The 27,896-nt window shown below is 47.6% G+C and overlaps 2 protein-coding genes across 6 annotated transcripts; one reads left to right on the top strand and one right to left on the bottom strand.

Moving 5' to 3' along the window:
* The first annotated feature begins 92 nt into the window (after nt 1–92).
* Nucleotides 93–14,211, top strand: CHUK (component of inhibitor of nuclear factor kappa B kinase complex). The gene is made up of 21 exons (XM_081327078.1): nt 93–264; nt 404–498; nt 984–1,098; nt 1,659–1,728; nt 1,998–2,086; nt 2,813–2,902; nt 3,014–3,138; nt 3,599–3,706; nt 4,151–4,286; nt 4,700–4,894; nt 5,427–5,529; nt 5,956–6,079; nt 6,498–6,649; nt 7,256–7,317; nt 8,183–8,292; nt 9,033–9,082; nt 9,792–9,888; nt 10,976–11,123; nt 12,073–12,206; nt 12,664–12,763; nt 13,328–14,211. Exons 1-21 carry the CDS (start codon nt 130–132, stop codon nt 13,352–13,354), a joined length of 2,265 nt encoding a protein of 754 aa, XP_081183204.1. The 5' UTR covers nt 93–129; the 3' UTR covers nt 13,355–14,211.
* On the bottom strand, nt 8,193–22,732 carry ERICH6B (glutamate rich 6B). Of its 5 annotated transcripts, none has more exons than XM_081327080.1 (9): nt 22,417–22,732; nt 21,141–21,280; nt 20,320–20,384; nt 20,013–20,140; nt 19,255–19,343; nt 18,522–18,670; nt 17,257–17,485; nt 14,341–15,433; nt 8,193–8,290 (listed from the first exon to the last, which is right to left on the bottom strand). In XM_081327080.1, the coding sequence occupies exons 5-8, from the start codon at nt 19,312–19,314 to the stop codon at nt 15,203–15,205; spliced, it is 669 nt and encodes a 222-aa protein (XP_081183206.1). In that variant the 5' UTR covers nt 19,315–19,343; nt 20,013–20,140; nt 20,320–20,384; nt 21,141–21,280; nt 22,417–22,732; the 3' UTR covers nt 8,193–8,290; nt 14,341–15,202. The 5 variants fall into 5 exon arrangements, with proteins under 5 accessions (XP_081183206.1, XP_081183209.1, XP_081183205.1 ...); XM_081327083.1 differs by having other exon boundaries at nt 18,522–18,685; nt 19,236–19,343; nt 22,421–22,732; XM_081327079.1 differs by having other exon boundaries at nt 22,421–22,732.
* Between the last annotated feature and the right edge of the window lie 5,164 nt (nt 22,733–27,896).

Here is a 27,896-nt window from a genome sequence, read left to right as displayed (position 1 = left end):
GGGCAGGAGGCCCTGCCGACGGGGCGGGGGGACGACCGCTCCGCCGCTGCCCCGGGAGAGCCGGCCCCGGAAGAGGCGGAGCGGCGGCGGCGGCGGCGGCGGCGTCGGGCCTGCTGGGCGGCGGCGGGCATGGAGCGGCTGCCGGCGGGCGCGGCGGTGGCGCTGCGGGGCGGCTCGCCGGGGGCCACGGGCTGCGGGCCCTGGGAGATGCGCGAGCGGCTGGGCAGCGGCGGCTTCGGCACCGTCTCGCTCTACCAGCACCGGGTGGGCGCCGCGGGGCCGCCTCCGGGAAGGGCGGGGGGGGGGCGGGCGGCGTCCCGGGGCCGCCCCCGGCGCGCCGAAGCCCCGGCCCGCTTTAACGCCGCGCCCTCCGGCGCTCCCTTCCCCTCCGCCCCGTCTGCAGGAGTCCGGCGCCCGGATGGCGGTGAAGGCCTGCCGCCTGGAGCTGAGCGCGCAGCAGCAGGAGCGCTGGCGCCACGAGCTGCAGATCCTGCACGGGTCCGTCCGGGGCTGGGCGGGGGGAGGGGAGGGGAGGGGAGGGGGCGGTCAGGGGTCCCCTTCCCCGGCCGCCTGCCCCGCGCTAGCCAGCCGGTGGGGGCCGGGCTCCCTCTGGCCCCCTTTGGAAGCTCCGGATGTTAGTCTGATCCTGACCCTTGTTTGTTTGCATCCCGCCTTTATTATCTTTACCAATAACTCAAGGCGGGGAAGACACACCCGCCCCAGCCTGCCTTCCGCCTCCTCCTCCCCGCACCTTGCCAGCCGAGTGGGGCAGGGAGGGAGGGGGGGGCTGGCCCAAAGTCACCCAGCCAGACCTTAGGACTGAGGCAGGACTAGAACTCGCTGCCCCCACCATCTCCAGCCTTTGCCCTGCTTCATGAAGCGCTGCCGGGCTGCTCCTGGCGGGAGCCTTGGGGGTCTCTCTAGCAGGAGGAGCCCCTTCCCGGAGGCCCCTCTCAGGGCTCCGCTCCCCTTCCTCTCCGCAGCTTGGACCACCCGAATGTGGTGAAGGCCCAGGACCTGCCGGAGGAGCTGGACTTCCTGGTGAACGCCGTGCCTCTCTTGGCCATGGAGTACTGCTCCAGAGGAGACCTCAGGAAGGCAAGCCCCCCCCCAGCCCCCCCCCCGAGGGTGGCCGAGCTGCTGGATCCGCCCGGGGTGCTCGCCTCCCGCTCGGCTGCTCCCTGCAGAAACCCAGGAGAGAGCCCGGGCCCAGTCGGGAGGCCGCTGGAGCCCCCTTCCCACTTGAGGACGTCCGGAGGGGGTCCCCACCAATTTGACCGTGAGGGAAGAGAGCTGAACTTTCCTCCTCCGGTTCTCTCCGTGGCCTCTAAAACGTAGAAGCAGATAAAACTGCGCTGGGCTTCCGCTCTTTCGTGACCTTCCGGGGCTTAAGGAAATCCCTCCTTCGGAAGTTGAGCCACAGAGCCGAAGTCCGATGGCACCGGGGGGTCTCCCCCTCTTTTGTGCTTTGCCTTGTAATTGTTCATTATTTCGCTTCATTGACAGTCAGCCCTCATTTTCTTGGCCCAAATGTGGGCTGTGTTCTCCAACACAGAGCTTGCTAGTAACGTTTTTTGTCCTCGGAGCTATGTATGCGTCGGTTATTAAATAGAACAGTTTTTCTAACCTTCGTATTATTACCACTGTTGCTCTTGTAGCTGCTGAATGCTCCTGAAAATTGCTGCGGTCTTAAGGAAAGCCAAGTCCTTTCTGTGCTGAGTGACATTGGTATGTCAGCTGTGCTTTTCCACAATAAAGTGATTTAAAAGTGTTTTGTTTCCCAGTCTTGTTATGGTGCCTCCAAGTTCATTTAAAAAGCCCGCCAGTTCTGAATACACACCAATAATTAATCTTTATTTGTTTAGACCAAGGAAGGGCTTTGGGATAGAGCTTAGAGCATCTTCTGGATTTTCCACTGTTGTCAAAAGGATGAAAGCCAAATCAGAAAGTGTCTCTTATTTTTTTTTTCTAAGCGTATTTTTTCCTATAATTTCTAGGATCTGGCATCCAGTATTTACATGAAAACAGAATAATTCATAGAGATCTTAAACCAGAAAATATTGTCCTTCAGGATGAAGCCGGGAAGGTAAGTGAAACGCTCGCTAGAGTTCAGAAGGCTGTGGTCGGTTTCTCCGTCCTTCTCTCTTTCCAGGAAACGGGCCACGGAAAGGGGAATCGTATCACTTGGCAGGTTCCCCCCCACCCCGTCCTGACCTGCCCCTCCCCACCTCTGCCAGGAGGAGGCGCCAGTGGTTGGGGGAGCCAGGCCCTCCTGCCTTTGGGGCTGGGCCTCCCTCGCCTTCTCCACCCGCAGGTCCTCTCCTCCTCCCTGCTCCTTTGAACCACAAGGTGCCCTTGACTTTGGCCCAGTCACCAGGAGACCCCGAGTTCTAGTCCTGCCCTAGGCACAAAAGGTGGGTGACTTTGGGCACTCCCCTCTCTCTCTCTCTCAGCCCAGCCCACCTCACAAGGTTGTTGTGGGGAAAATAGGTGGAGGAGGGAATATTAGGTATGTTCATTGCTTTTATTTAGTTATACCGACAGTAAAGGTGGAATGTAAATAAATACGGGTCCTCCCGTGGTGGCTGGAGGAGCTGGTTCTCCAGCATCAGAACAACGTCTGAAAGGGCATTTCAGCTGCTCGCTCCTTCCTTCCTTCCTTCCCATCCGATCAAAGCAGAGGCTCTCCCTGTCTCTCCCCCCCCCCCCCCATTTCAGAGGCTCGGCTAGGGAAGAAAATGGAAAAAAACAGCCACTTCTCAGTGAAGAAGCTCGGGTGAAAAAATGACTTGCCGTGTGATTTAATTGCCAGGTAACCTACAAGATCATAGACCTTGGATATGCCAAGGATCTGGATCAGGGAAGTTTATGCACGTCTTTCGTGGGGACCTTACAGTACTTGGTGAGATTTAAGCACAAATTGCCGTGTGTTCTGTTCTTCACTCTCTCTCCAAAGTGTGTGGGGGGCACTCTGTCGTTGATTCTTCTCCCCATTTCTGCTGTTTTGTTTAAGGCCCCCGAACTCTTCGACAACAGCCCTTACTCCGTGACTGTGGACTTCTGGAGCTTTGGGACGCTGATCTTCGAGTGCATTACGGGCTTCAGGCCTTTCCTGCACAACCAGCAGCCTTTCACCTGGTACATTTCTCTGGCTCAGTTGTGTGTGGGGGGGCAGTGCGGACACGGCCAGCGCGTTTGCCAAAGAGCGGCTGGTGTCGTTTCTCTGCATACACGGGGACACCCAGGCAGCCTCAGGAGAGGCAGGAGGGAAAGAAATTCAGCTCCCTGACAAATGTTCTTTCTCCACCAGCTGTAGATCCAGGAAGAGCTTTTTTAGGGGAATCCCAAGCTGGGCATGGCTCTTTTGGGGAGGGGGAACCATTCATAAGCATTTTGAAGGGTCTCAAGGGGTCTTCTGGAGGTCATCCATCCTGCTAGAGGCGTCATAGGCTCTGAGATACCAACTATTTTTCCTTCTATTTATGTGTAGATAGATAGATAGAGAATGAGAGAGAGAGAGAGAGAGAAATATATATAGGCACAGCTGATTATTACTTTCTAGTCCTTGATCTCCATCTTCCTTGCTCTTTTCCCGGAGGCATGAAAAAATCAAGAGGAAAGACCCCAAATGCATTTTTGCATGGGAGGAGATGACTGGGGAAGTTAGATTTAGCGCTTATTTGCCAACTCCAAACAGCTTGTGCAGGTAACATTCTATCTTTTCTCCTTAATTAATAGAATTCCTTCCTGCATTAAACCTTCCTTCCTTCCTTCCTTCCTTCCTTCCTTCCTTCCTTCCTTCCTTCCTTCCTTCCTTCCTTCCTCCTCCCTCCCTCCCTCCCTCCCTCCCTCCCTCCCTTCCTTCCTTCCTTCCTTCCTTCCTTCCGTAAGAACCAAGTCCTCCAAGTCCTTTGAATCTCCAACAGGTCGGGGCCTATTCCACTTTCGGGGGGGGGAATACCTCATTCCAGAAGGCAGAGCTACAGAGGGGGTCCCCGTAGATGCCGTTGTTTAATCAAAGCGAGCTGGGGCACACCAGTCCTGCCGGATCAAACCCCCAAGGCAGACGCCGTGAGAGGCCACGTGGTGAGGCGAGGATGGAGGTGGCCCATCTGGTGGGCTTATGCTCTTATTTTGTTTTATGGCTTAGTACGATTGTAGAAACCATGGAGCACTGGCTTCAGCTGATGCTGACTTGGGATCCACAGCAAAGAGGAGGCGGGATCGATCCCAACACCAACAGCTACAGATGTTTTCAAGTGATGGAGCAATTGTTAAGCCTGAAGGTAAGAAGGGGCCACATTACAAACTTCAGTCAAAAAGATTGATTACGATTACAATTGTTTTATAAGCTTTCATTTGCTTCTTTTATTGAATTTCAAAATATTTAGAGCTGGTAACACCAAGACAAAATATTCCTTCCTTTCTGAAAGGAAGGAAATTAATTAATTAAATTAAGTAAGTAAACTTTTATTTTTGAAATAACACTAACATGATTAGAAATTTGGCCAAGAAACTAGTTGTTACAAAAAAAACACCCTACTGCTTCGATCATACTGTAGGTTTTTCTTTTTTTAATTTTATTTTGAGCATCTTAAACCTGTCTCCTAAATTCAAGGGGGCTGGTAAAAAACCTGCAAAAGTAAACGTTTTCAAATATGGAGTACTTTGCTGTTTTGTTGTGGCATTTTGTTTTCAGATCGTCCACATCTTAAACATGACGTCTGCCAAGATCCTCAGTTACTCTCTGCATCCAGAGGAAAGTCTTCATTCCCTGCAAGTTCGGATCGAATCTGACACTGGAATAAGCTCAGGAAACCAGGAGCTTCTCCTCGAAATGGGGAGCTGCTTAGACCCCCGGAAACCGGCCTCTCAGTGTGTCATCGACGGCGTAGTAAGATTTCTGATAAATGGGATCTCTTGTGGGGACATCTTGGATAGGACCGTTCACGGCAGCCAGGCAGAACGTGAGGATTTATGTCACTCCAACTTCCACAAAGTCCACTTTGTGGAAATATGTTTGCTGCCACTTGCTTTATTTCCTGTGAGGCTTTTCATAAATAGCTCTGGTAAAATGGATCCTTTTCTTCAGTTAAATTATATTTTTGCAAGACTACGAAAGGCTGCAAAGTTTTGACAGAATAAGTTAGTGCTTGCAAGGCGGAGGCACCTTAGCCCAATAAGTGCTTGTTAATCCTTTAAAGAAAACGCCTAGATCAGAACTAGCTTCTTCCAGCTCCTTTTTTAAGACTTGTAAAATAAATTAAGTCGTTACAGAATTTTTCACTCCGTGAGCGTGTATATATCATATATGTATGAGTTTATTCATCTATTCTTGCATGTTGTTACTGCTTATCTGGATTATTGGTACTTTCTCAAGGTTGGCAAGCAAATGTTTTGATCTGATAATTTCTCTTCTTTGCCAGAAAGGCTGGGATAGCTACATGGTATATTTATTTGATAAAAGCAAAACTACATACGAAGGCCCTTTCGCCTCTAGGACGCTTTCTGATTCTGTAAATTATATTGGTAAGTTTGTCCCACTTCAGTAATAATTATTATTCTAAGACTCAGCTACAGCATATTTAGGAAAAAAATTCTGCAATTGTCTTTGAGACCTTATTAAAATATCAAAGTATAAAAAACACTAGCACTCAGTCAGAAGAACGTACAAGCTTCTGCTCCTGACCCATTCATCGTTTTCTTTGAATTTGTAAACAATTGTGTGCAAATTGTAAATATTGAATTCCAAGATGCAAAAGTATGTCATGTTCAACTCAGTAATAAGCAGGGATTGTGTCAGCTTTGGTTACATCACAAATATTCTTAAATTCAGTGTCTCCCTCCCTCCCTCCTTCCCTTCCCTTCCCTTCCCTTCTTCTAACTTCCAGTTCTTAGTATACTAATAAGGATAATATACTAATAAGGCCATTTTTTTCCTTTACTTTCTCTCAGTCAAGGACAGCAAAATTCAGCTGCCCGTTTTCCAGCTTCGGAAGATCTGGGCTGAAGCCGTGCACTACGTCATTGGCCTGAAGGAAGACTACAGCCGCCTCTTCCAGGGCCAGAGAGCTGCCATGTAAGTCCCAGCTGCCCCTGAGAAAGCGCTGCGGTTGGGAGGGGCTCGGACGAACGAGCAGATACAATCAGCAGCCCTTCCGCTCTTTTCTGTGGCCCCCAGTGATAGGTAGGGGTGTCCATTGGGGAGTCCCAAATAGCCGTAGCACTTAGGCTTATATACCGCTTCACAGTGCTCTACAGCCCCCTCTAAGCGGTTTAGAGAGTCAGCCTGTTGCCCCCAACAATCTGGGTCCTCATTTTACCGACCTCGGAAGGACGGAAGGCTGAGTTAACCTTGAGCCGGTCAGGATCGAACTCCTGGCTGTGGGCAGAGTTAGCCAGCAATGCTGCATTCTAACCCTTGCTCTCTACCCATGTATGTTTATATGTAGTTATGACAGAGATTAACGCAAACTTCTCTTTGTCCCAATTTCCAGGTTGAGTCTTCTGAGGTACAACACCAATTTAACCAACAGGAAAAACAACATGATCTCAGCATCACAGCAATTGAAAGCCAAACTGAATTTCTTCCAGCAAAGTATCCACTTGGACCTGGAACGATACAGTGCCCAAATGACCTTTGGAATCTGTAAGCCTTTGGGACAGTGATGGCCCCAACACACTGGTTAACTTTTGGGGATGCCACCTGGTCAATGTCATCGCTCTCTCTCTCTCTCTCTTTGGGGATGCCACCTGGTCAATGTCATCTCTCCCCCTCTCCCCCCCCCTCTCTCTCTCTCTCTCTCTCTCTCCCTCTCTCTCTCTCTCTCTCTCTCTCTCACACACACACACACACACACACACACACACCTTCTCTGGTGCTGGCCATCCACATTATCGGGATTGAACAGGATCTTATAGCTGAAAGTGTGAGCCGGTTCATCATCTTAACCATCTACATCCTATAACTTTCCTAAATACAAAAATCTAGATCCTTGTTTCCTACCTCTTTCTTGTCTGAAATGTACAAAATATGTTAAAATAGCTAAAATCTAATCAAAGGGATGAAGGAATCCAGGCTGAATAAGGGCATGTCAGTGAAGATAAGCTGTTGATGGTGGATCATTTATTGGCCATTTGCAAAATTCATTAGTATTGCTACTTCTGTTGTGAAGCATTGCTTGTTTCACAACAAGCGTTGCTCATTTTCAGAGAATACGGTGTCTTTAAATTAACTCCAGTGTATTTCTTTAAGCCTCAGAGAAAATGTTAAAGGCTTGGAAAGACATGGAAGAAAAAGCTTCGTTGTGCGAAAAGGTATGGGTCAAAAGCAGAATGTATTGTTTTAAACCTATTGCTCCTATTGTTCTTGTCCCCATCACCCTTGTTAAAATGAATTTTTATTTTTGAGGTAGTACCTTATCCAGGTACAGAAAAAAGATAGGAATTTAATCCAAATTAAATAATTAAAAATGAAGATAGGAAAGTGATCAAAAACTTTCCATTATCCAAAGAGGAATGCATTGCTTTAAATCCAAATTTATGCATGTATTTTTTTAATTCTGAGACAGCAGCTCGTGAATAGGGAAAGAACAGGAAGCTAATAAAAATTAAGCACCCCTTTCTCGTTCTGCGTTTCATTATCACTAATCTGGCACTATCCTCAAATAAACCTGCCCTTTAGAGTGTGCTCAGCCGTGGGGAAAATCTGATCAAAGTGGTATTTAGAGGCACGCTGCCTCGAACTCAGAAATAACCTTCAGTCCGTGAAGAAGACCTCCTGTTTACCCAAGGTCTCTTAAATTGAGAACATTCAGATCTTTTCCATTTTTACTGTTTATTATTCAAAATGTAGTCTATCTAGCCCTAGGCGCTACTTGGTGTGGATGTTTCTCTACCTAAGCAACGGTTAAGACCTGTGGACTTCAACTCCCGGAATCCCCCAGCCAGGAATCCTGGGAGTTGAAGTCCATTCATCTTAACGTTGCCAAGGTTGAAAGAGGCTGCTCCAGCCAGGGAGCATCCAGCCTCAATTGGAAACTCCAGCGAAGGAGGCGCCACGTGGCAAATCCTTTTATGGTGCCCGTGGGGCATCCAGCTATGTGATTATATTCAGTGTGGGGGGAAATCCCCACAAGATCCTTCAGTCTATCAGAGAGGGAATTTTACTTCCCCTGTGCAGGTGGCAGATATCGGGTCCCTGGATGAACAGATCATGGCGCTGCACACCGAAATTGTGGAGCTGCAGAGAAGCCTCCACGTGCGACGTCAAAACGATGTCATGGAAAATCTGTAAGAAAACAAACTTTCCTCATTACGCAACTGACTGAGCAGCAGAGGCTTTTATTGGTGTTAATTAAGCTCTCCAAAGCATCGTTAATGGCACCCTAGTTAATAAGCCTTGCATCTGCCCAAAAACATAACTAAAATTTCTGTCTCTTGATTTGGCCACTCAGAGTCTTCTCTGGCCAGGGTCACCCACAAATGCTGCCCCCATAATCCCCTGCCTCTCGTGCGGATGCACTCCCATGTCGCCAGTCTCCTCTGCTGGATTCCACAAAACAGGCCATCAGTCACGTGGGTGACCCGGCTGACAGCCGTCACGAGTTACAACCCTGCTGGGCAGGCTCCATTAGAATTGTAACTCAAGGACTACCTGTATTTTTTTAAAAAAAGGATACAGTATTTATATTTTTAACACAATTCTTGAATTAGAAGTGGAACTCTGTGCCCATGTATTCCTTTTCCGGTGAGTTGCAATGTTAAAATCCACCATGGTACTTACCAGGTGGCCCACCGAGCTGGCCTGAGTGGAAAGTTTGGCTGAGTTGAGTGTGCTAAACATTTACAAACAAAACATCATCCAGCCTTAAGAGCATCAATGGTGGTTTTGCTGCTGCTCCTGTTGCACAAGTGTTCCTGTGCAGAACGATAAAATATCCTGCCATTTTATTGAGGGTAAACACTTTGACGCTCCCACTCTTACTGACAAGTTAATCTCTCTCTCTTCTCTCCCCCCCCCCCACCGGCAGGGAGCAGAGAGCCATAGAACTCTACAAGCAACTGAAGTCGAGGCCTCCAGGTAGGGCAAAGTCACAGGGAGGCACACAAGGGATGAGGGGTCTTAAGTAGGAAGTCAGCCAAGGGGCCTGACTGGATGGGCTCAGCAGACTTGGGAACACAAAAGACTTAGTGCACAAAGTGAAATCGCTGGATCCTCTGCCTCTTTTTTCGCTCTGTGTCTTTCTTCGCTGGTTTTCTAACTTCGTAATGGTCATTTCTAGCTGTTCCTGCTTTGAGGGTGAAAATTTAGAATATAGAGGCTGTTCCTACGCTGATGCTACTGACTCCTATCTGGTCAGATAATTCATCATTCCCTTAAATGGAGCTTTAGCAGTCTCTGGAGCACTTTGGGTTGAGGGAATATTAAAAGATACAATATTGGAAGTCTTGTTCGATGTCAACAAAATTTTATAGTCACATTTACTAGGATTTCTGATGTATCTAACAGTTACAAATATGTTATTCGTGTTATTAAGGGTAATGTAGAATAGAATGGAATGGAATAGGAATAAAGCCGGAAGGGACCTTGGAGGTCTTCTAGTCCAGCCCCTGTTCGAGCAGGGGAACCTAGACCATCTCGGACAAGTGTCTGTCCAGCCTCTTCTTAAAACCCTCCAGTGATGGAGCGCCCACGATTGAAAGCGTTTGGCTTTTCTAAACGGCATCTGGATTGCCTGTGCTTTTGTACATGGAGGAAGTTTCCTATTGGGAAAGATCTCTCTTTTCAGACCACGTCTACAGCGACAGCACAGAGATGGTGAAGATCATAGTCCAGACGGTTCAGAGTCAAGACTGGGTCCTCAAGGAGCTCTTCAGGCACCTGAGGTAATCAGCCGTAATCACACCTGGGATCCACCACAACTTTCCTTCCCCCCCCCCCCCCGTTCCGTGCCCAGGTTGCAGGGTGACCACGATCCAATTGGACAATCGCTTGGACTTCGTTACCTCTTCTCTGTCAATCTGCTTCACCTTTTGCCTTTCTTCGTTAAAAAGATACTAAAAATGTGACACTCGCCCTTTCCAGCTGTATTTCTAGTTGATCAAAGCTTGTTCAAAGTTTGAAAATACGCTTCCTTGAATTGATCTGCTGTTTCTTGCGAAAGGAAAAAGCCTCCTTGGAAAAGGCGGGCTCTGAAACCCCAGTGGACAGTCCAGGGGCCAAAATTGGCTCCGGAGAATGCAGGACGTCCAGGGTGGCAAGGCGGCCGTAGCATCTCCTCTCAGAGGAACGGGTAAAAAACATCCTTGGCATATTTTCCATTTGATTGCCAAAAGGGGGAAACGTTGCTGGAAATGACGGACTGAATTTATTGTAGTGTGCAATTTCATTCAAGTCATAGTGTATTAACTGTCTTTGTTACTATTTTTAGCTCAATTTTAATAACGATTTTAGGTTCTTTATGTGGTTTATTTATTACTAATTAATGAATTTTAGAAAGTATCGCTTGCGATTTATTTTAATTCCTGATTTCCTTAGCTGAATTATTAATTTGTCCTTTGTTCTTTTTTTCATGCGTTCTCTTGTATTTGTTCATACATTTTCTTTAAAGCGTTCAATAAAGGGGGGGGGAAGCAAGTAAGCACCGAGACGCAGGGCCACTGAAGCCAGAGCACTTTTTCCCCCACTAAGAGCTTAACGTCTCTTCAAGAGGGCGGCAATAGATGTTACTGTTTCTCTGAGGGAAACTGAGTCTGGGAAAGTGTTTTATTGAAAAGGTGGCTGAGCGCTGAGCCAAAACATTTGTGTGAAAACAGTGGGAAAAGAAGGGGATTGAAAGGAGATAGCTAGAGAAATTACGGTTGTTACGGAGGTCGCATCGTCCCTAGAAATATTCCTGAATTTGTCCTTGATTTGCCCCGGGTGGCCTCCTACCACCGTCTCCTCACTCTCTCTCTTCTCTTTAAACCACAGCAAATTGCTGGGCTGCAAACAGAAAATCATCGACTTGCTTCCCAAGATCGACGTGGCTCTGAACAGCATCAAGGAGGCCGACAACTCAGTCATGCAAATGCAGGGGAAACGGCAGAGGGAGATCTGGCATTTGCTGAAAATTGCTTGCGTAAGGATTTGGATTCCCGCCGGGGAATCAACCGGCCACGTGGATGAATATTTAATACAGCCTGTCGATGTTACATTATAAACCAGCGTTGCATTTGTGTATCGGTTTGCCGACATCGCTAACGTATAGGCAGAATTTGGTACAAATGCTACTTGTGTCTGATGGTTAAGCGGAGAGACATTCTCACGAGTCTGTCTGTTTCCAAAGCCTGTCAGAAATATTTGGCTAACTTCTTCCCTAGAATTCAGAGGCTTAGCCAGAAAAGCTGAGTACAGATTTGGGCAGGACAGGACATGTGAGGGTGACTCTTAAGACCCCATTTTATACCCCTAGATTAGGCAGGGCCAAGATATTTTGGCACAAAAGCTCACGTCTGAAAATTTGGGTGCCGCTGATTCTGACGACATTCAGACGTCACCAGCCACACCCTTGTGGGTTGGTCACCTCTGCACCACCTGCTAAATGTCAACCCTGACTGGGTTTGCGCCGTCCTGACCGCCTCATTTCCCACAGCTGTTTTAAAGCTTGAGAGCCGCACCGCGGCCACTAGATCAACTGCGTTCGTCAGACAGAGCTGGCCCCGCAGTCCCAGTCAGTCCATTCACCCTTCGAATGCCAGCGTTGCAACGTTACACAATTTTTCATACTTGAGTGGCCAGAAGAGGGAAATGGGGCACCATTGACGCCCCTGACGGGGGGAAAAGGGTCCTCGGCGTTCAGGATGCCGCTCTCCAGAGTGCAGTGAGTGCCAAACGATGGCAGAGAGCTCGGTCACCTGGACCAGCTTTTCTGCTGACACCACAAACCATGTTCCTCATGACCCCCATTTACAGCATCTCCCAATCAGGGTCATTTGAGAATAAGCGCAGTAGCCTTGCAGGGTGCAAATCCTCCGCTAAAGGCAGGCCTTTCTGTCCTAAACGCCGCCTCTCTTTCCTTTTCCTTGTAGACACAAACTGCTGCGCGATCGGCCAGCTCCAGCGTGGAGAGTCCCGTCCCGTCTTCGGTGCCTATCTGGCTCTCCCAGACTGCTACGGCAAACATGCTGCAGCCTTTGCCTTTTGCGGAAGCCGCTAGAAACACGTAAGAGGAGGGGAAGGCGGCTCTTCCTTCCTGCTGGAAACCCCCCCCCTCCCTCAGAGCTGCCAATTGGCACCCCTAATTAAACGAAGAGTTTAGTGAAGAGGGCAATATACCAATGCTTCACTGTGTGAAAAAGCCATATGCTCTGAATGCACAGTTAGTAGAATAAAGAATATCTGTATGATATGAAACTGAAGTTTAAAGGAGAAAAGAACGCTTGAAAATAGGGTCACAACTTAAAGACTATCATTGCGGGCTTCATTAAGGTGGTAAGTCGAGGACTAATTTTAATTCATGTCGCAAAATATCTTTTCATCCTCCGGAAAGAAATACCTGGAATTGTGACTGCTTAAGAAAAGGAAGGTCCTGATTTTAATTGGTGTGTTTAAATAGTTTCCTTCATGGTTAGGAGTACTTGGGATAGACAGCAGCCATTTTTGTTTTTTTTTCCTGGCAGGTTGAATTTTGCACATTTGTTAGAAGAAAATCTAAGCTACCTTGACAGTTTTAGCGCTGTTATACAAGAAGCAAGACACGGCCAAAATAGCAGCGTGATGGTGAGTCCAGGCTTCCCTTTGACACGCGTACTTGCAATATATAATTCACTTATTAGGAAGAAAAGACAGCCTGGAAAGTGGGTTATTCGCTAATTCAGCAAGAGAAACTCTTCTAGAAATACCCAAAACTTTTCATGAGTATTTTTAGAGGGGGTGGGGGGAAATAAAGTTGAGGTGATTTTAGCAAGTTTTTCCCCCAGTTTCATCCTATTAACTACAAGTGGGGTGGATAATTGATGCATCACTTGATCTTATGTGACGAATCCTCCACTAATTTCCTCAAAGGAATTTTGAGGGTCTCTGAAGGAATTTTGGAAACACACCAGCTCCGTGAAATGCAGTGGGTGGGACGATGAGTCCCATCCTGTGAGTAAAAAGGAATAATACAAGTGAATTTTCCAGGCTCCGGTCCTTTTAATAAGGCCAGCAGTGGGAAAAACACAGTTAACTTTATTTGGTATTTTAAATGACCTCTTCTGTGCGAGAGAACTGTAAGAAAACACAGAGATTGTTGCATAACAATGCCAAGAGCACTTCGGATTATTGCCCTGTTTTCTTTTGCAGAGTCTCGACTGGAGTTGGCTGAATTAGGGCGTCCAACGTTGCACATCCGTATTTGCAAAAATGGGCCTTTTAACCTAAAATACCTCTTTTTAATTAAAGAAGGACCCAGATCGAAGATCTTGCATCATTATCGAGTTCTGGAGGTTTGGGGAAAGTGGCCTTGCTTCTGCCTCTAAAGCGGGGGTGTCAAAGTGCCGCCCCACGGGCCGGTTGCATCATACGGAGGCCGCGCCCGCCCCAGCTCTGGCAATGGAAAAAACGCGTGATATATCGCGTCACGTGACGCGGCGAGTTTGACACCCACGGATAGAAGGCCTTTAATCATAGGGTCCGTAATGCATTTTAAATAAATACCCCCCCCAAAAAAATCACATTGTAGTGTGGAAAATTAGGGAAATGTGTTAAAGCAGAAATAATGGCAAATGCAAAATAAATTATCTGTTATATACTGTATTAATAAAAGAGAATATATGTAGCTCAGGGTTGAACTGTGAACTCCTTGGTGCTCTCTGAGTTTGGTTGTTTTCTTGCAGACATTTCATGACCCAGCTAGGCAATATGGTCAGTAATGCATTGATGGTGTTACCTAGTTTGGTAATGAAACATCTGCAGGAAAACAACAAAACTCGGAAAGCACCAAAGACTCCATATGGTTTATTACACACCTCCTGAATTGTTCTCTTTTCTATGGTCCTTATAGAAAATATTCATAGTGTATTTCTAATGAACGACATTGGGAGTATTTTTGTAATATATTAAGCATTTATTTTTTTGTTTTTACTTTGAAAATATCTGACACATACCTTCCACTTAAAAACAATAGCTTACAAATGTCACAAATAAAATAATCTCAACAAGTAAGAAAGTCTTTTATGTTTTTGTTAGAAAATTAGGGTTTCGAACCATCTGTGAATAAAGTTAATAGCTTAATAAGCTAAATAATTCTCTCAACGTTGAGAGTAGTTTTGCAAAACTCTTTGCCATTTTGACTTAATGGGAAGTAAGAGTATTACCTGAGGTTCATGTCTTTCGGTGGAGCTAATCCGGAGGTGGTAGTAATTAAGGCACTGGGCTAGAAAGCAGGAGACGGTGAGTTCTAGTCCTGTGCCTTGGGTGAAAAGCCACCGCTCTCTCCGCCCTAGGCAGGAGGCAGTGGTGAACCGCTTCTGAGAAATCTTGCCAAGAAAACCGCAGGGATCTTTTCCAGGCACTCTCCAGAAACTCTGTGTAAGGGGGGGGGGGGGAAGCTGAGTCACCCATGCCGTGAACTCCAATGAAAAAGCTTAGGGCATGTTTGCGACACGACTTCTCATGTTACACTTCATGACCAGGTGGGGTAGGAGGGGCAGCACGCAGTTCCTAGGCCAGAGAGGGGCTGCTGGAAGGAGCCCCCATCGGGTCAGCCTTGCGAGGTAGGCCAGCCAAGCAGCACACCCAGAAAAACTGTCTCTGACTTTACTGTAAGGTTACATTAACAGAATATCTGGCAAGCTTGAAAGTACAAATCCTCCCCCTTCGCTTTTGCAACCCAAGAAACCAGGCGGTGGCATTTGTACCATTGTAAATACCACTTGCCACGCACCCGAATTCTGATGACGTGACTGCAACGGTCACAAGTGCGAAGGCCGGTTGTAAAGTCACTGTTCATAGTGCCCTCTTCATAACTTTGAACAGCCGTTGAACGAAACGGTCTTTTAAGTAGAGCCTCTTGGTTCAAGTGTGATAACGCAGCCTTAAGTGTGTTACATAAAGAGACACGAAAAGATAAAACTACAGCATAGATGGAGGGAAGCTTTAATGCTTTCTGTAGGAAGCTTCACTTCACGTAGATTCTGTACCACTGAACTATTAGATTGGCTTCCCGCAATTAACAGGCTAATTTCTCTCCTTGGGTTGTATCTTTCTGTGCTGTCCTTGCATCCTTCTGTACACCTTCGATATAAGATGCAGGTCTGCAGCAGCTTTTGAGGGATCCGAGTCCAGTTTCTTGAGCAGCTTCTTCACCCGGGTCAAGATGCTGCTGATCTTCTGAAGCAAGGCAGGACTCACGAGGTCCTCGGTGGTTCCACATCGCTGGAGAACCCAAAGCATCCTTGAATCCTTCAGCTACAGAGGACCATTAGGAACAAGACAACACGGGCTGAGAGAGACCGCAGGGACCATGAACTCTATCCTTACAACGTTATTAACCCATAATGCTTCCTTGGTTCACGCGCTTGCTTATACACATCCAACAAGTTACCTTCTACATTCAGAAGAATAAATAACGTGTACCTTCTTTCCATCCCCAAAGCTGCCTGCCAACCAACTCGTTTTATCTTTTACAACTAGGTTTTTCGCACTGATCAAAAGAAAGACTTCATTTCCAAAAGAACTGGAGTCCGTGACAATCTCTTCCTGTGACCTTTCAAAGGTGAATTTCTAAGAGTGAAATACAAAAACCCGCAACATACATACATACGCAAACCCAAATGATGGCTATAAAGTGAAGAAAGAAAAGCTGAGTATAATTGTAGTGATTAAAAGAAGAGTGATGAAGAAAACAAAGACCCATCGAATAACAAAATAGAACAGAATTCAATTCTTAAGTTCATTTCCAGAATATTTTTTTCAAAGCTTACTCTATAAACAATATCCCCTAACTGAAACCAGGCCTTTTTCGATGCCACCTTATGAAAGGCAGCCTTGGGACACAGAGAGACATCCAGAAATATTTCCATTTCAAATAGGAAGGAAAGATCATTTTTCTCTGCCTCCTTCATAGGAGGTGTGACTCCCTTGTCATATTATTTATTCGTGTGTTCATTAAACAAATTTATAGAGCCGTCCCACTCACGTATAGGGACCCCAGGAGGCTCACAACATTTAAAAATCCCACCGTGTGACAAAACCCCCGGAGCTGTGGAATCAGCTACCGGTTGAGCTCCGGATGGCGCCCGATCTTCGCTCCTTTCGTCGCGATCTCAAGACATTTCTGTTTGTACAAGCCGGCCTAGCCTGAGGGGGAGTGTTGGGGTTATTTTATTTTTCGTTTTTTAACTTTTCTGGGGGTTTTTAGTGTTGTATTTATATTGTTTTTAACTAGGGCAATTTGTTTAATCTTATTTTAATGTTTGTATTCGCTATTTTATTCTGCCCTGTGAACCGCCCTGAGTCCTCAGGGAGAAGGGCGGTATATAAATGTTATTAAATTAAATTAAATTAAATTAAAAAGAAGCCCCCCACCCCCAAGGCAGCAGCCGCACTTGATCGGCACTGTTTCCACTCGGGGTCACCACGGAGAAAATCAGGTTTTTAGGGCCCTGTGGAGGATCGACAGCAGCAGGCTGGGGGGGCAGCCGTGCCTCACGGGGTATGATGATCCTTAAAGAGGGGGCCACCACCGAGAAGGCCCTTTTTCATGTATTTGTTGGTTTATTTCTTTGTAAAATTTATTGGTCGCCCATCTAACCCCTGGGTAACTCTGGGCAGCTTACAGTTATGTATACAGTTAAAACATAAAAAATTGAAATCAGACATTGAAACCTAAGGACATGGGGGGGGAAGAGAGACTGGGGGAGGGAGTGGGATTTGCTATTACTTGATCAACTCCCTCCGTGCGCTGATCCCCCACTGGGCCCCCAAGCCTGACTGGCAAAGCCAGGCCATGAAGGGCTTTAGAGGGGGCCCCGGGCCCCTTGAACTGCCCCCAGGAAGCAGACTGGCCTCTTTTCACGGCCCCACCCGATGGCCGTCCCTGACCCGGTGGAGGGGGTCCTTGCCCTCATAAGAGGGGTCTCCCTGCCCCTTACGATGCAGGCAATGCCGACCCACTTTCTAGGTCTCCACCCGCAAGCAACGCTTGGTTTTAGTAAATGATAAAAAGAAAGTGCTCCCCACGGAAGTTGAGTCCGCGTGACCTCGCACCAGAAAGTGCCCCCCACACTCACTCTTAGCCGCGCACCAACGTTGAGGCGGAGACAGTCGTGAGCCTTTGCAAACGTGAGGAAAACCTGATCCTGGGCTTTAATTTTCACCTGGATGTAAACATTGAGCTGCAGACGGACAGGCTGGAAAGGAGGCGCGTGGACGTGAGCCCCGTGGTCCCACCAGTTCCAGAACTTCTGCCGCTGCCCTTTCTCATCAAAGACGGAGCCCTTGCAAAGGTCCAGGCTCAGCCTGAGGCGGAAAAGGCAAAATTAAAATGTGGCCGAAGGGTGTGTGTGTGTGTGTGTGTGTGTGTGTGTGTTGGATTTCCAGTGGGGGGAGGATGCGGGCAGCAGCAAACACCCGCCCCCGTAGTATTTATCACCATCCTACACCTTCCATAAAAAGCTTCGTAAACATTTTTAACAGTTGCAGGTAATGCCGCCTCATCTTGCTGAGAACATTAAGGTCTGCATTAAGCTCTTACATTAAGAAACGTCCGCAGGGGACTAAAAATCATAGTTTGGCTCTCAAAGCTTTGTTCCACACCTTCTCCATGCTGACAGTCCAGACAATCTGAATTCTGATTTAAGATCTATAGAGGCCGTTTCAGCTTATGCCCATTTAAAGTTGCATCTGCGCCGCTCCTCATACAGCGGTTGCAGCGTCTCCGTGGTCACCTGATCAAAATTCGGGCACTCGGCAACTGGCAGGTCTCTACCACGGCTGCGGCGGCATCCCTCTCATCCTGGGACGAGGTGACGGCCACCGACCACCCTCCCAGCCGGCTCCCAACCCGGGAAGGCAACGGGAGAAGCCGGGGTTCGCTTAAGAACCGCCCAGCTCGCTTCACAGCCGCTGCGGTTTCCTCAACGACCAGGGCAAGGAAGGTTGTAAAGTTGGGCGACTCACTTAACGGCTGCCTGGCTTAGCCATGGCTAGCAAGTCCGGTCCCAACTGTGGTGGTAACTTGAGAACCACCTCCTGTCTGTTCTGGGAGGAGGTTTCTGCTCCCCTGTGGGCACTTACTTTACACCTGGCCCTTCGAGAAGGCCTGGGGATACGGCAGGATGGGAGACTGGCCGGGGCCAAGCCTGCAGCTCCCCCCCCCAGGAGCCCCTTGCGGCTTTTCCTTTGGGGTCGCCCTCCTTGCCCTGCCCTGTTCCACGCTGCTGGAAGCTCTTCCCTCCCTCCCTGTTATCTCTCCTTCCTTCCTTCCTTCCTTCCTTCCTTCCTTCCTTCCTTCCTTCCTTCCTTCCTTCCTTCCTCCCTCCCTCCCTCCAATCACCTGAGCTTTCCCTTCTGCTGGTCGTGTGCTGCGTAGCCCTGGTTCGTGAAGAAGGCCAGAATTTCGTTGCCCTGGGTGTCACGAAGGACGCTGTAGGTGAACTGGGTCTCGCTCAGGTAAGTAATGAGGATGGCCAGGCGGCCTGACGGGTAATTGAGTGGGAGCTAAGGAAGGATATTGTTCATTCAGGGTGCCAGATAGATTCATGGCTTAATAACATACATTTACCTTAGTAACACGGTCTTCCTTTTTATTTTTGTAATTTTTATTTCACTTACATTTGTTTTTATTGACAAAACTATTCTTGGTTGCTTATGCTAAAACGTCCAGCTGAATGGAAGAGCTCAGCAGCAAACGTTACAATTGGGGACAATTGTTAGGCAGCTCAAAAAGGGGTCGCCCTGCCCCCCCTCCACCAAGCCCAGGGCTGACCCTAGAGATCAATGAGGAATTGCCCCCCCCCAGCAAGGCTCGCTTGCACCAGGCACCCCGGTAGCCCTTAGACACCTCACTCGGATCCCATCCGGCGCTTTCGTGCCCCCGAGAAAGGGATGTTCAGCTAGGCCCTCTCCTCTTTCTCTAAATCAGGGGTGTCCAACCTTGGCGACCTCGAGGCTTGGGAAGTTCAGTTCCCGGAATTCCTTGGCTGGAGATTGCCGGGAGTTGAACCCCACAAGCCTTAAAGCCGCCAAGGTTGGACGCCCTGCTCTAAACCTGGTTTATTGGCAGATATTAGACTTGGCCCGTTCCATCTGGGAGGAGGAGCAAGAAGATCTTTCCATCCTGATAGCATCTTTTCACAGGCTTGGAGGGATGGCAGAGCTGAGGAAGAAAGCAGAAGAAACAGGAAAGGCCAGAGTCCTCCAGAAACGGGGTCCTCGCCTCCGACCACGCGGCCTCCCGCTGCCAACACGCGGCACAGCCACCGAAAGGAAAGGGGGGCTTTAGGGTGCCCAAAATTTAGGGTGTCTCTCACTCTCACAGCAGCATATGGACTAGCATCTTTGGCTTCCAATTTGTTTGGTCTTAGATATGGCGGTTCTCAAATCTGGGAACTGCCAGAGCACCTTGTGAGTTGGGCATACGTAGAAGTTGAATGAATAAATTGCACCAGAAAGTTAAACTTGAAGAAAGGGCTATTTAGGGTGAAAATAAGGGAGCTGTTTAAGGGAGAGCCAAAGAGAACAGAGTTCTGCGGAATTAATCCTACTACCTAGTAACTAGTAAGAATGAGCCCTGGGAGGACCAGACATTAACACTCTGTGGTGGCTCAGGACTGGAGGAGGGGGCTCTCCCGGGGCTCCTGGGCAGGAGAGGCGCCTGCCTAAACTGCCAGGCGGCTGTGGGGGGGGGTGTCGGCATGCAGAGCGCAGCCCCCCGATTCCCTCCCTTTGAGCCAGAGAAGAGGGACCCAGCGTGCCCCATCCGCCTCTTGAGTGAGCCTTCAGGCTCCCAAACGGGGGGACCCCGTCGGGGAGGAGATCCGCCCACCTTTAACTGCTCAGCTTTGAATTCGGGGTCCACCTCCAGCAGCTCTTTGGGGTCTGGATAGCGTGTCTCTAGGTTCGTGGTTTCTGGCCGGGGTGGGTGGTCCGAGAACTTGAAATGAATTTTGATGCCTGAAATACGTTGAAGAGCAGATTAAACAGTTTAGAGCTTCAAGAAGGTCAGGATTTCACAGGGGGGGAAAGGAAGGAAAGAGGCTTTCCCATTTTTCCACTGGCACTTCTGGAGATGCGGGGGGGGGGCTAATTTGGAGAAATGAAATGATGGCACTGAAGGTTTACAGAGTACTCACATTGGCCCAATTGTATATATTGCATAAATATCTCTCTGTATCTCTCAAAGCCTCGTTCTTGTAACCTAGGAGAAAAATATTTGAAAATGAGCCATCGGTAGGCAGACTAAGATGTTTATGCCATAAAAGCAGCTGAAGAAAACGGGCATGAGGGCAGCTAAGCAAAGAAATGAACTATGTTGATCAAGCACATCGGAGAAAGCCCGTGGCTCTCGGTTTTTCTACTGAGCCAAAGAGCAGAGACGGGCAATTTTCCTTCGGCCTCTTTGCGGCCCTTCCCCGTCTTACTTTATGGGAAAGGGTGTTTTCATTCAGTAGGAATATGCTAGTTTGCAAACTTAAGGCCTCCACGACTGGGCCGCAATCAATCTGCGCGTCTACTGAAATTCCACATATTTGCAGCCCTGATCTGATAACATCACTGGAGGCTTTTAAGAAGAGATTGACCAGAATGGTATAGGGTCTCCTGCTTGAGCAGTGGGTTGGACTAGAAGACCTCCAAGGTCCTTTCCAGTTCTGCTAACTCTGTTATCTGGAAACATGTCGGGTTTATTTAAATAAGTCATTCCCCAGTACGCTGCTTCTTATATAGACTATTCTTACCTCGCCAGACTTAAAATGTGGCCACACCCAGTGCTTTATTTTTGGAATTGTGTCCACCTGACAAAAGCACACTAAGATAGGGGAAAAATATTTTGCAGGGGATGGTGGACATTTTAGCATTCGGTGTGGACTGCAAGAATCTAGATGACCACTAGAGGGTAGCAAGGAGCTAGAGTTTCAGAGAGGAGACGGAGCTGTTCAGCTAGAAGGCGGCCTACTCTTCCATCAGCATCCTTTTAGTCTTGCTCTCCAGCGACCCCCGGTGGTGAGGACGGATGTCGATCTCACTGGCTCGCCTCTCCATCAGCTCCTGTATCACAGACTGGAAAACCTCCTTGTAGGTCCTGCAACACAGAAACTGCAAAGGGGTCCGAGATTCAGAGGAGGGAGGGCCGCCCCTGGCCCTACGGGGGGGGGGGTCCGGCCTCGACCTTTTCAGTATTTAACCATCTCCAGGAGAGGAAAGGCTTGTTTTGTCTCCCAACGTGGCTCTGGTTTCGTTGGTTTTTGGCAGCAGTCGTTACGTGGATCAATAAATTGCTAAGGGGTGTGGTTTTACCGAAAACTGGAAATAAATGCCAATTTTCAACAAAGCCCACCATACACGTGACTGTAGGAGGCTGCAAATGGTATGAAGGCAGGCTGGTTGCTGAGTGGCCGAAGGGGTGACCGTCAGGACGGCATGCTAAGTCAGCCCCCCCTCCCCCTCAGCTCCTTCAGAACCTAGAGTGGCCACTAGGCAACCCGTTGTAAGTCAAGGGCTGCCTGCCTCGCTGCCTCTCTCTGCCTTGAGGGATCAGGAGGGATACAGGCTGTGAAAGCCAGCGTGCACAATTTTGTCTCCTCCAAAACTAACGGTCCTACAGAGACACTTTATGCCATTAACAATGGATAATTGTACAGTTTTACACAGTATAAAAAAGTGCGTATAGTCAAGGCTATGGTCTTCCCAGTTGCAATGTATGGCAGTGAAAGTTGGACCATAAGAAAGGCTGAGCGCCAAAGAATTGAGGCCTTTGAACTATGGTGCTGGAGAAGACTCCTGCGAGTCCCTTGGACTGCAAGGCGATCAAACCAGTCAGTCCTAGAGGAGATCAATCCTGACTGCTCTTTAGAAGGCCAGATCCTGAAGCTAAAACTCAAATACTTTGGCCACCTAATGAGAAGGAAGGACTCACTGGAGAAAAGCCTAATGCTGGGAAAGATCGAGGGCAATAGAAGAAGGGGACGACAAAGAATGAGGTGGCTGGATGGAGTCACTGAAGCAGTAGGCGTGAGCTTAAATGGACTCCAGAAGATGGTAGAGGACAGAAAGGCCTGGAGGAATGTTGTCCATAGGGTCGCGATGGGTCGGACACGACTTCGCAGCTAACAACAACAACACACAGTATAAGGTTTCGTCCAAAGTTTTACCAGGAAAAACCTGGTTCTTTGAGCAATTGGTCCATCAGGAAACCCCAATCGCCATTCAGATAGATATTTAGAAAGACAGACCTACATGATCCATTTTCTCTGGTGTCTCCTCCAGTTCCTCTGGGGAGGGCAAAGGCTTCAGGAGGGAGGTGCAAAACTCACAGCGACCGATCAGGCACAGGTCGGTGACCGAATGTTCCTCAAAGAAACAAGGCGTTAATCAAGGTTTAATCAACAGTGCAAAAAGTTTTGTAGGTAAACCTGATTATACCCAGGTCACCCAGTATAACACACCGCTTCTACATTTATGAAAATCATAGTTTTCATTTAGCGAGAAGCTCACATTCACAACTGGGTAGAAAAACAGTCAATGTTGTGACTGAGTAGGATTTCTTTTCAGTTGCGATGGTGTGCATAGAGGGTTATGGAGGAGACCCTGAGGGAAACATGCAGCAAATATTAGCAGAACGTGAAATTAGCCCTGGAAAACAGGAGGCGGTGAGGGAGAAGCTGAAGACGGCCCCACCTTGACTGTCTTTGGTGAAAAGGGAAGGGAAGGGGGCGCCAGCATCCAAGGCCGAGGCCAGCCTTCTTTCTGGACAGGCGGGGATGGATATCGCAGGGCTTGCTACAATTCTACTTTATCAGAATAGGCTATAATAACAAGACCTTGTAGTAACTAAGGGCAGGTGGAGAAAGGAGCTGACGGATCGATGCTTATTGGAAAGGGACCTGCCTGAGACTTGGCTAAGAAAGTTTGGGGGCTTCAGGCTTCATGGTGGCACGTTCCTCTCCTCTCCGTGGACACGGCTGCCCCCCGCCCCAAATGCCCAGAATGGAGAGCGGACGCTGTGGCCAGAGAGGAGGGGGGGGCGTGCTGGCACTCTCAAGTGGTAGTCAACAGGACTGCAGACTTCGCCTACATCGAACTGAAGTGTGGTAGAAGAGCTGCCTGGCCAGGCTCACCACGGCAGAGGCCAGAAAACACGGCTTTTGAAGTGGAGCAGGGAAGTCTAGTGGCAGAGTCTCCCCCCCTCATGGCAGATGAGGTCAGCCAGAAGGGGGGTCCTGCCTGCCTCAAGCCCCCTCGGTGAGAGCACCAAGCATTGCCTGCCCACCGGCAGCTGGTCCTTGCAGAAGAGCTCAAGGCCTAAGAATCGCTCCGCTGCATCCGCCAACTTCCTGTCTCAACGTCTCTACCAGCCGCCGCCGCTGCTGCTGATGATGATGACTCTGTTGCTTTGCATGTATGCTGAGGGCTTATGCACCGCAGACAAAGTCCTTGCGTGTCTCAGCACACTTTGCCAAATAAAGCTATTCTATACTCTACCCTGCCCTACTCTATCCTGTTCTATTCTGGAGGTTTTTGAGACCTTGAACCACCATTTGACCAGGATGGTATAAGGTCTCCTGCCTGAGCAGGGGGTTGGACTAGAAGACCTCCAAGGTCCCTTCCAACTCTGCTATTCTATTCTATTCTATTCTATTCTATTCTATTCTATTCTATTCTATTCTATTCTATTCTATTCTATTCTATTCTATTCTATTCTAATTCTATTCTATTCTATTCTATTCTATTCTATTCTATTCTATTTATGCAGGATGCTTCCTTCTCTTCTTAAATAATTGATTCCTCATCTGCTCCCCTGACACCTGGGACAGTATTAGCATTTAATGAGACTCTTTTAAAACTGTTTTTTTATCTACCAGCCATATAAATTCTCTTAAATAAAACTAAATAAATAAATAATTTCCTGGGGCTTGGTTGTTTTGCCATTGTTGAATTATTTGGAATCTTGAATAGAAATGCTGGGTTTTCTTAAGCCTCGGATTTATCTCTTTGGATAATTTTGCAGAGGTAAGCCCTCGCATCTGCTTTCCATACAAAAAGCTTTGAATTTGCTTGGTGTGTTGTGTTATTTTTAGCTGCAAAATGTCCTGAATTTGCAGCAAAAGCTGGATAATCTTGCTTCAGGGGAAGAAATAATAAATCTGAAATCTCACCTCATCTAGGACAAAAGACTTTATCTTCTCCTCATCTGAAGTGCTTTCTTTGAGGTTGACAAAGCAGTGCATGAAAAGGATTTCATTAGAGAAGAAAAAGGGGAAAAAACACAAAGTCCCCGTAGAAGAGAAACCCCCACTCACTCACGAGCACTGATGAGGTTACCTGGTCGGGTTATGAAATGTTTGCAAGCAAACATCCAAGCTCAGACAGCAGCAAAGACTCCAAAGTTTGTCTTTTTTCACAAAAGAACATGCCAGGTAAAATGAAATATAAAAACTATCTGGGAAATATTCTGACTAAATCAGAGTTATACTTACTCACATAACCATTTTAAATAGAAAACCAAGCTTTCTAGCTGTGGAAAAAAACCCACAAAAATAATGAGAAATATTTACCAATTTAGGATCTGAACACTCGGCTCTAGGAAAATATAATTTTAAAAAAATCCCCAAAAACATATAAACCTTTTGTCAACTTTGAAAATGAGCGTGGCTGCAGCCATTTTCTCTACTCATTTTCGGTTGACAAGTAGCACGGAGGGAGGGGGGTTTACTATGTGCTTCGTTAGACAAAACATATTTTGTCCCGTGGGAACCAAGGTCATCGGCCGTTCCCGGGACTGCAGGCTGGGCGTTTTGTGAAAAGCCCACCCAGAAGATGTATTGGGGGACGTAGTAGCTTGCATAGGTTTAGGGGTGAGATTTCTTAACTTTGTACTGGGGAATTGTTACGTGTCTATTCAGACTTGGTTTCACTTTTGAAGTGTTGATACTTTATATCAATAAACATGTTTGATGAAGACTTTTCCTTCAACAAAAGTCTTCATCAACATGTTCTTTGAGGAAGTTCTGCTTTAGTTGTCTCTGTCTGTCAGAACCATGACTCCCCTTCTTTGGCTTTATTTGGATGATCTAATTAATTAGACACAAGTATCTTTTCACCTCTATCATGTACACATTCCTACTCTAGCAATTATGAATGTTGTTGGCTATACTCTAGTAGTACAATGTTTTGAACCTTGGCCATTTTAAGATGTGTGGACTTCAACTCCCAGAACTCTCCAGCCAGGAAAGCAAGGCAAAGGAATTCTGGGAGTTGAAGTCCACACCTCAAAATGGCCGAGGTTCAGAAACATTGCTCTGGTATGTAATGTGCAGCGATTTATAAAGCAAAGAATGGATGTGACAGATTTTGGTGGTACTCTAGAAAGCCCGGTGTGGAACAGCTCAGGGTTTCAGAAGACCTTTGAAACAGGCAACCCTCAACTTACAACAGCTCATTTAGTGACCATTCCAAGTTACAACAGCACTGAAAAAAGTGACTTATGACCATTTTTCACATGGCTGTTGCAGCATCCCTGTGGTCATGTGATCAAAATTCGGACACTTGGCAACTGGTCCAATCGGTGACAGTCGCCGTGTCCCGGCGTCACTTGATCCCCTTTTGCGACCTTCTGACCAGCAAAGTGAATGGGGAAGCCCGATTCACTTAACAACTGTGTTACTAGCTGAACAACTGCAATGATTCACTTAACAACTCTGTCAAGGAAAGCTGTAAAATGGGGCAAAACTCACTTAATAACCGCCTCACTGATAAACAGATATTCTGGGCTCAATTGTGGTCATACGTCAAGGACTAGCAGAACACAGCCTACCTTGAGTCTCCAGCTCAGTCTCACATACTCCTCCTTCTTCCGAGTGACACAATACTTCTGCTGAATAACAACAACAACAACAGCAAAGCTATCGGAGTCCTGAAGAGATATCAGTCAGAAAGGGAGGCCTTCCGGAGAAGCCAGGCCGGCCCTGGTGCCCGAAAGGGAGCGGGGGAGGCAGCCCCAGGGGACCTTCGAGACGGAGGGATCCCTTGCTCGGTTCTTCCTTGAGCCAAAGGGAGCCTCGGGGATCCTTCCGCCTGAGCGTGGCGGCCCTTCCCTTCTCCGCTCTTCCTCTCGCAATGCTTGCGGGTGAGCAGGGGGAAAGGAAGAGGCTGCCTCTGCCATCTGGAGAGGGAATTGTCAAGAAAAGGAAGCCGAAAGCTTTCAAAACGTGGCAGGAGCTACTTAGGAAACTTCCATCTTTTCTCCCCGTGAACTGCCTCCCTTCCGGGCAAGACAGGGGACAGGTGGCCAGAGCAGCTATTTTTCCAATTCGCCCTGGATACTCAAGGTTCCAACAGATGCCGGCAGCATTTTCAAACAATGGCCTGTCTGGATACTCCTAAAGACTTCCTTCCTTCCTTCCTTCCTTCCTTCCTTCCTTCCTCCCTCCCTCCCTCCCTCCCTCCCTACACAATTGGTTATTTTAATATAAAATTTATTATATCTGTTAATGTTTTTAAATCAGATGATAGATGGCACACATTAAAAATGAAATTTAGTTGCTTGTTCTCAAAGTGTACACATACACAACACACATTGAAACATATTATATACAACACACATACACATACACACACACATATATATATATGTACACCCTTACATATAAGTAACATATAAATATAAAGCCCTGTCCATCTTCAATACATAACGGAAGGAGGAAGCTTTAGAGTTGACGAGGTTAATACTGTATGGGGAAAAACCTGTGACCGAATCTGGATGTTCTACTTCGGGTACCACGGAGCCCCCTCCTCCCAGAAGGTAACAAAGAAAATAGGTTGTGAAGAGGGTGTGTGGTGTCACAGACAATCCTGTGGACCCTGGTCAAGCAACGCTTCTGTGCCATGTCCTGGATGGGAGGGAGGGAACTGCCAATGATCTTTTCTGCTGTCCTCACCACTCTCTGCACTGAAGCAGGGATGCTTCCAAACCAGGCTGTGATGCTGTATGACAGGATGCTCTCGATCGTCCCTCTGTAGAAAGTGGTGAGGGCAGGGGAAGGAAGATGTGCTTTTCTCATAAATCCTAATGGGATTGGAATTGATACCGTACCAGCTTCAGGAATATTAAGGAAATACCGCCATTTTTTTGCAACTTACTGGTTTCAGTGGTCTCACTTTCCTCTTTTCTATCTGTACTTCTCGGCTCCTTCTCTATTTCTACATGAGAGATATTATGGCAAGACTCAAACTCAATGATTTATCAAGAGAATTGCATTAATGTTTGCATACTGGAGGCCACCCAGCCCATCTTTTAACACATCTATGGAAGAGAATCAGCCTCTTCTCCAAGGCATCAATTTCCTCGCTGAATTGCTCTTCCTAACTGCAGGGGGCAGAGGAGGGGGCTCTGCCCATCACTCATTTCCTTGTTCCCAGCCCTCCCCTTGGAAGCCCAGACTCAGCCCAGCTTCCTCCAGAACTTACCCGGCTCACTAGAGTCTTCAGAGCTGACAGAGTAGCTCCATTCAGTCTGAGTTTCCAAATCAGCAACTTCTCGTTTTCTGCAGGAAAACAAATCCAGGAAGAAATTTCCTATCAGGAGGCATCGCACGGATGTCCTGTTGTTATCAGAGGGACTATTTATTCACTTAACTGTTATACTAATGTATATCCATATTTAATTAATATAAATAAGTGTACATAATTATTAAATAACAAATTGCACCAAAAT

This window comes from Vipera berus (genome assembly GCF_964194415.1).
Source record: "Vipera berus genome assembly, chromosome: 4".
NCBI lineage: Eukaryota > Metazoa > Chordata > Lepidosauria > Squamata > Viperidae > Vipera > Vipera berus.
The sequence above is the reverse complement of the archived record's forward strand: the minus strand, read 5'-3'. Positions and strand labels throughout refer to the sequence as shown.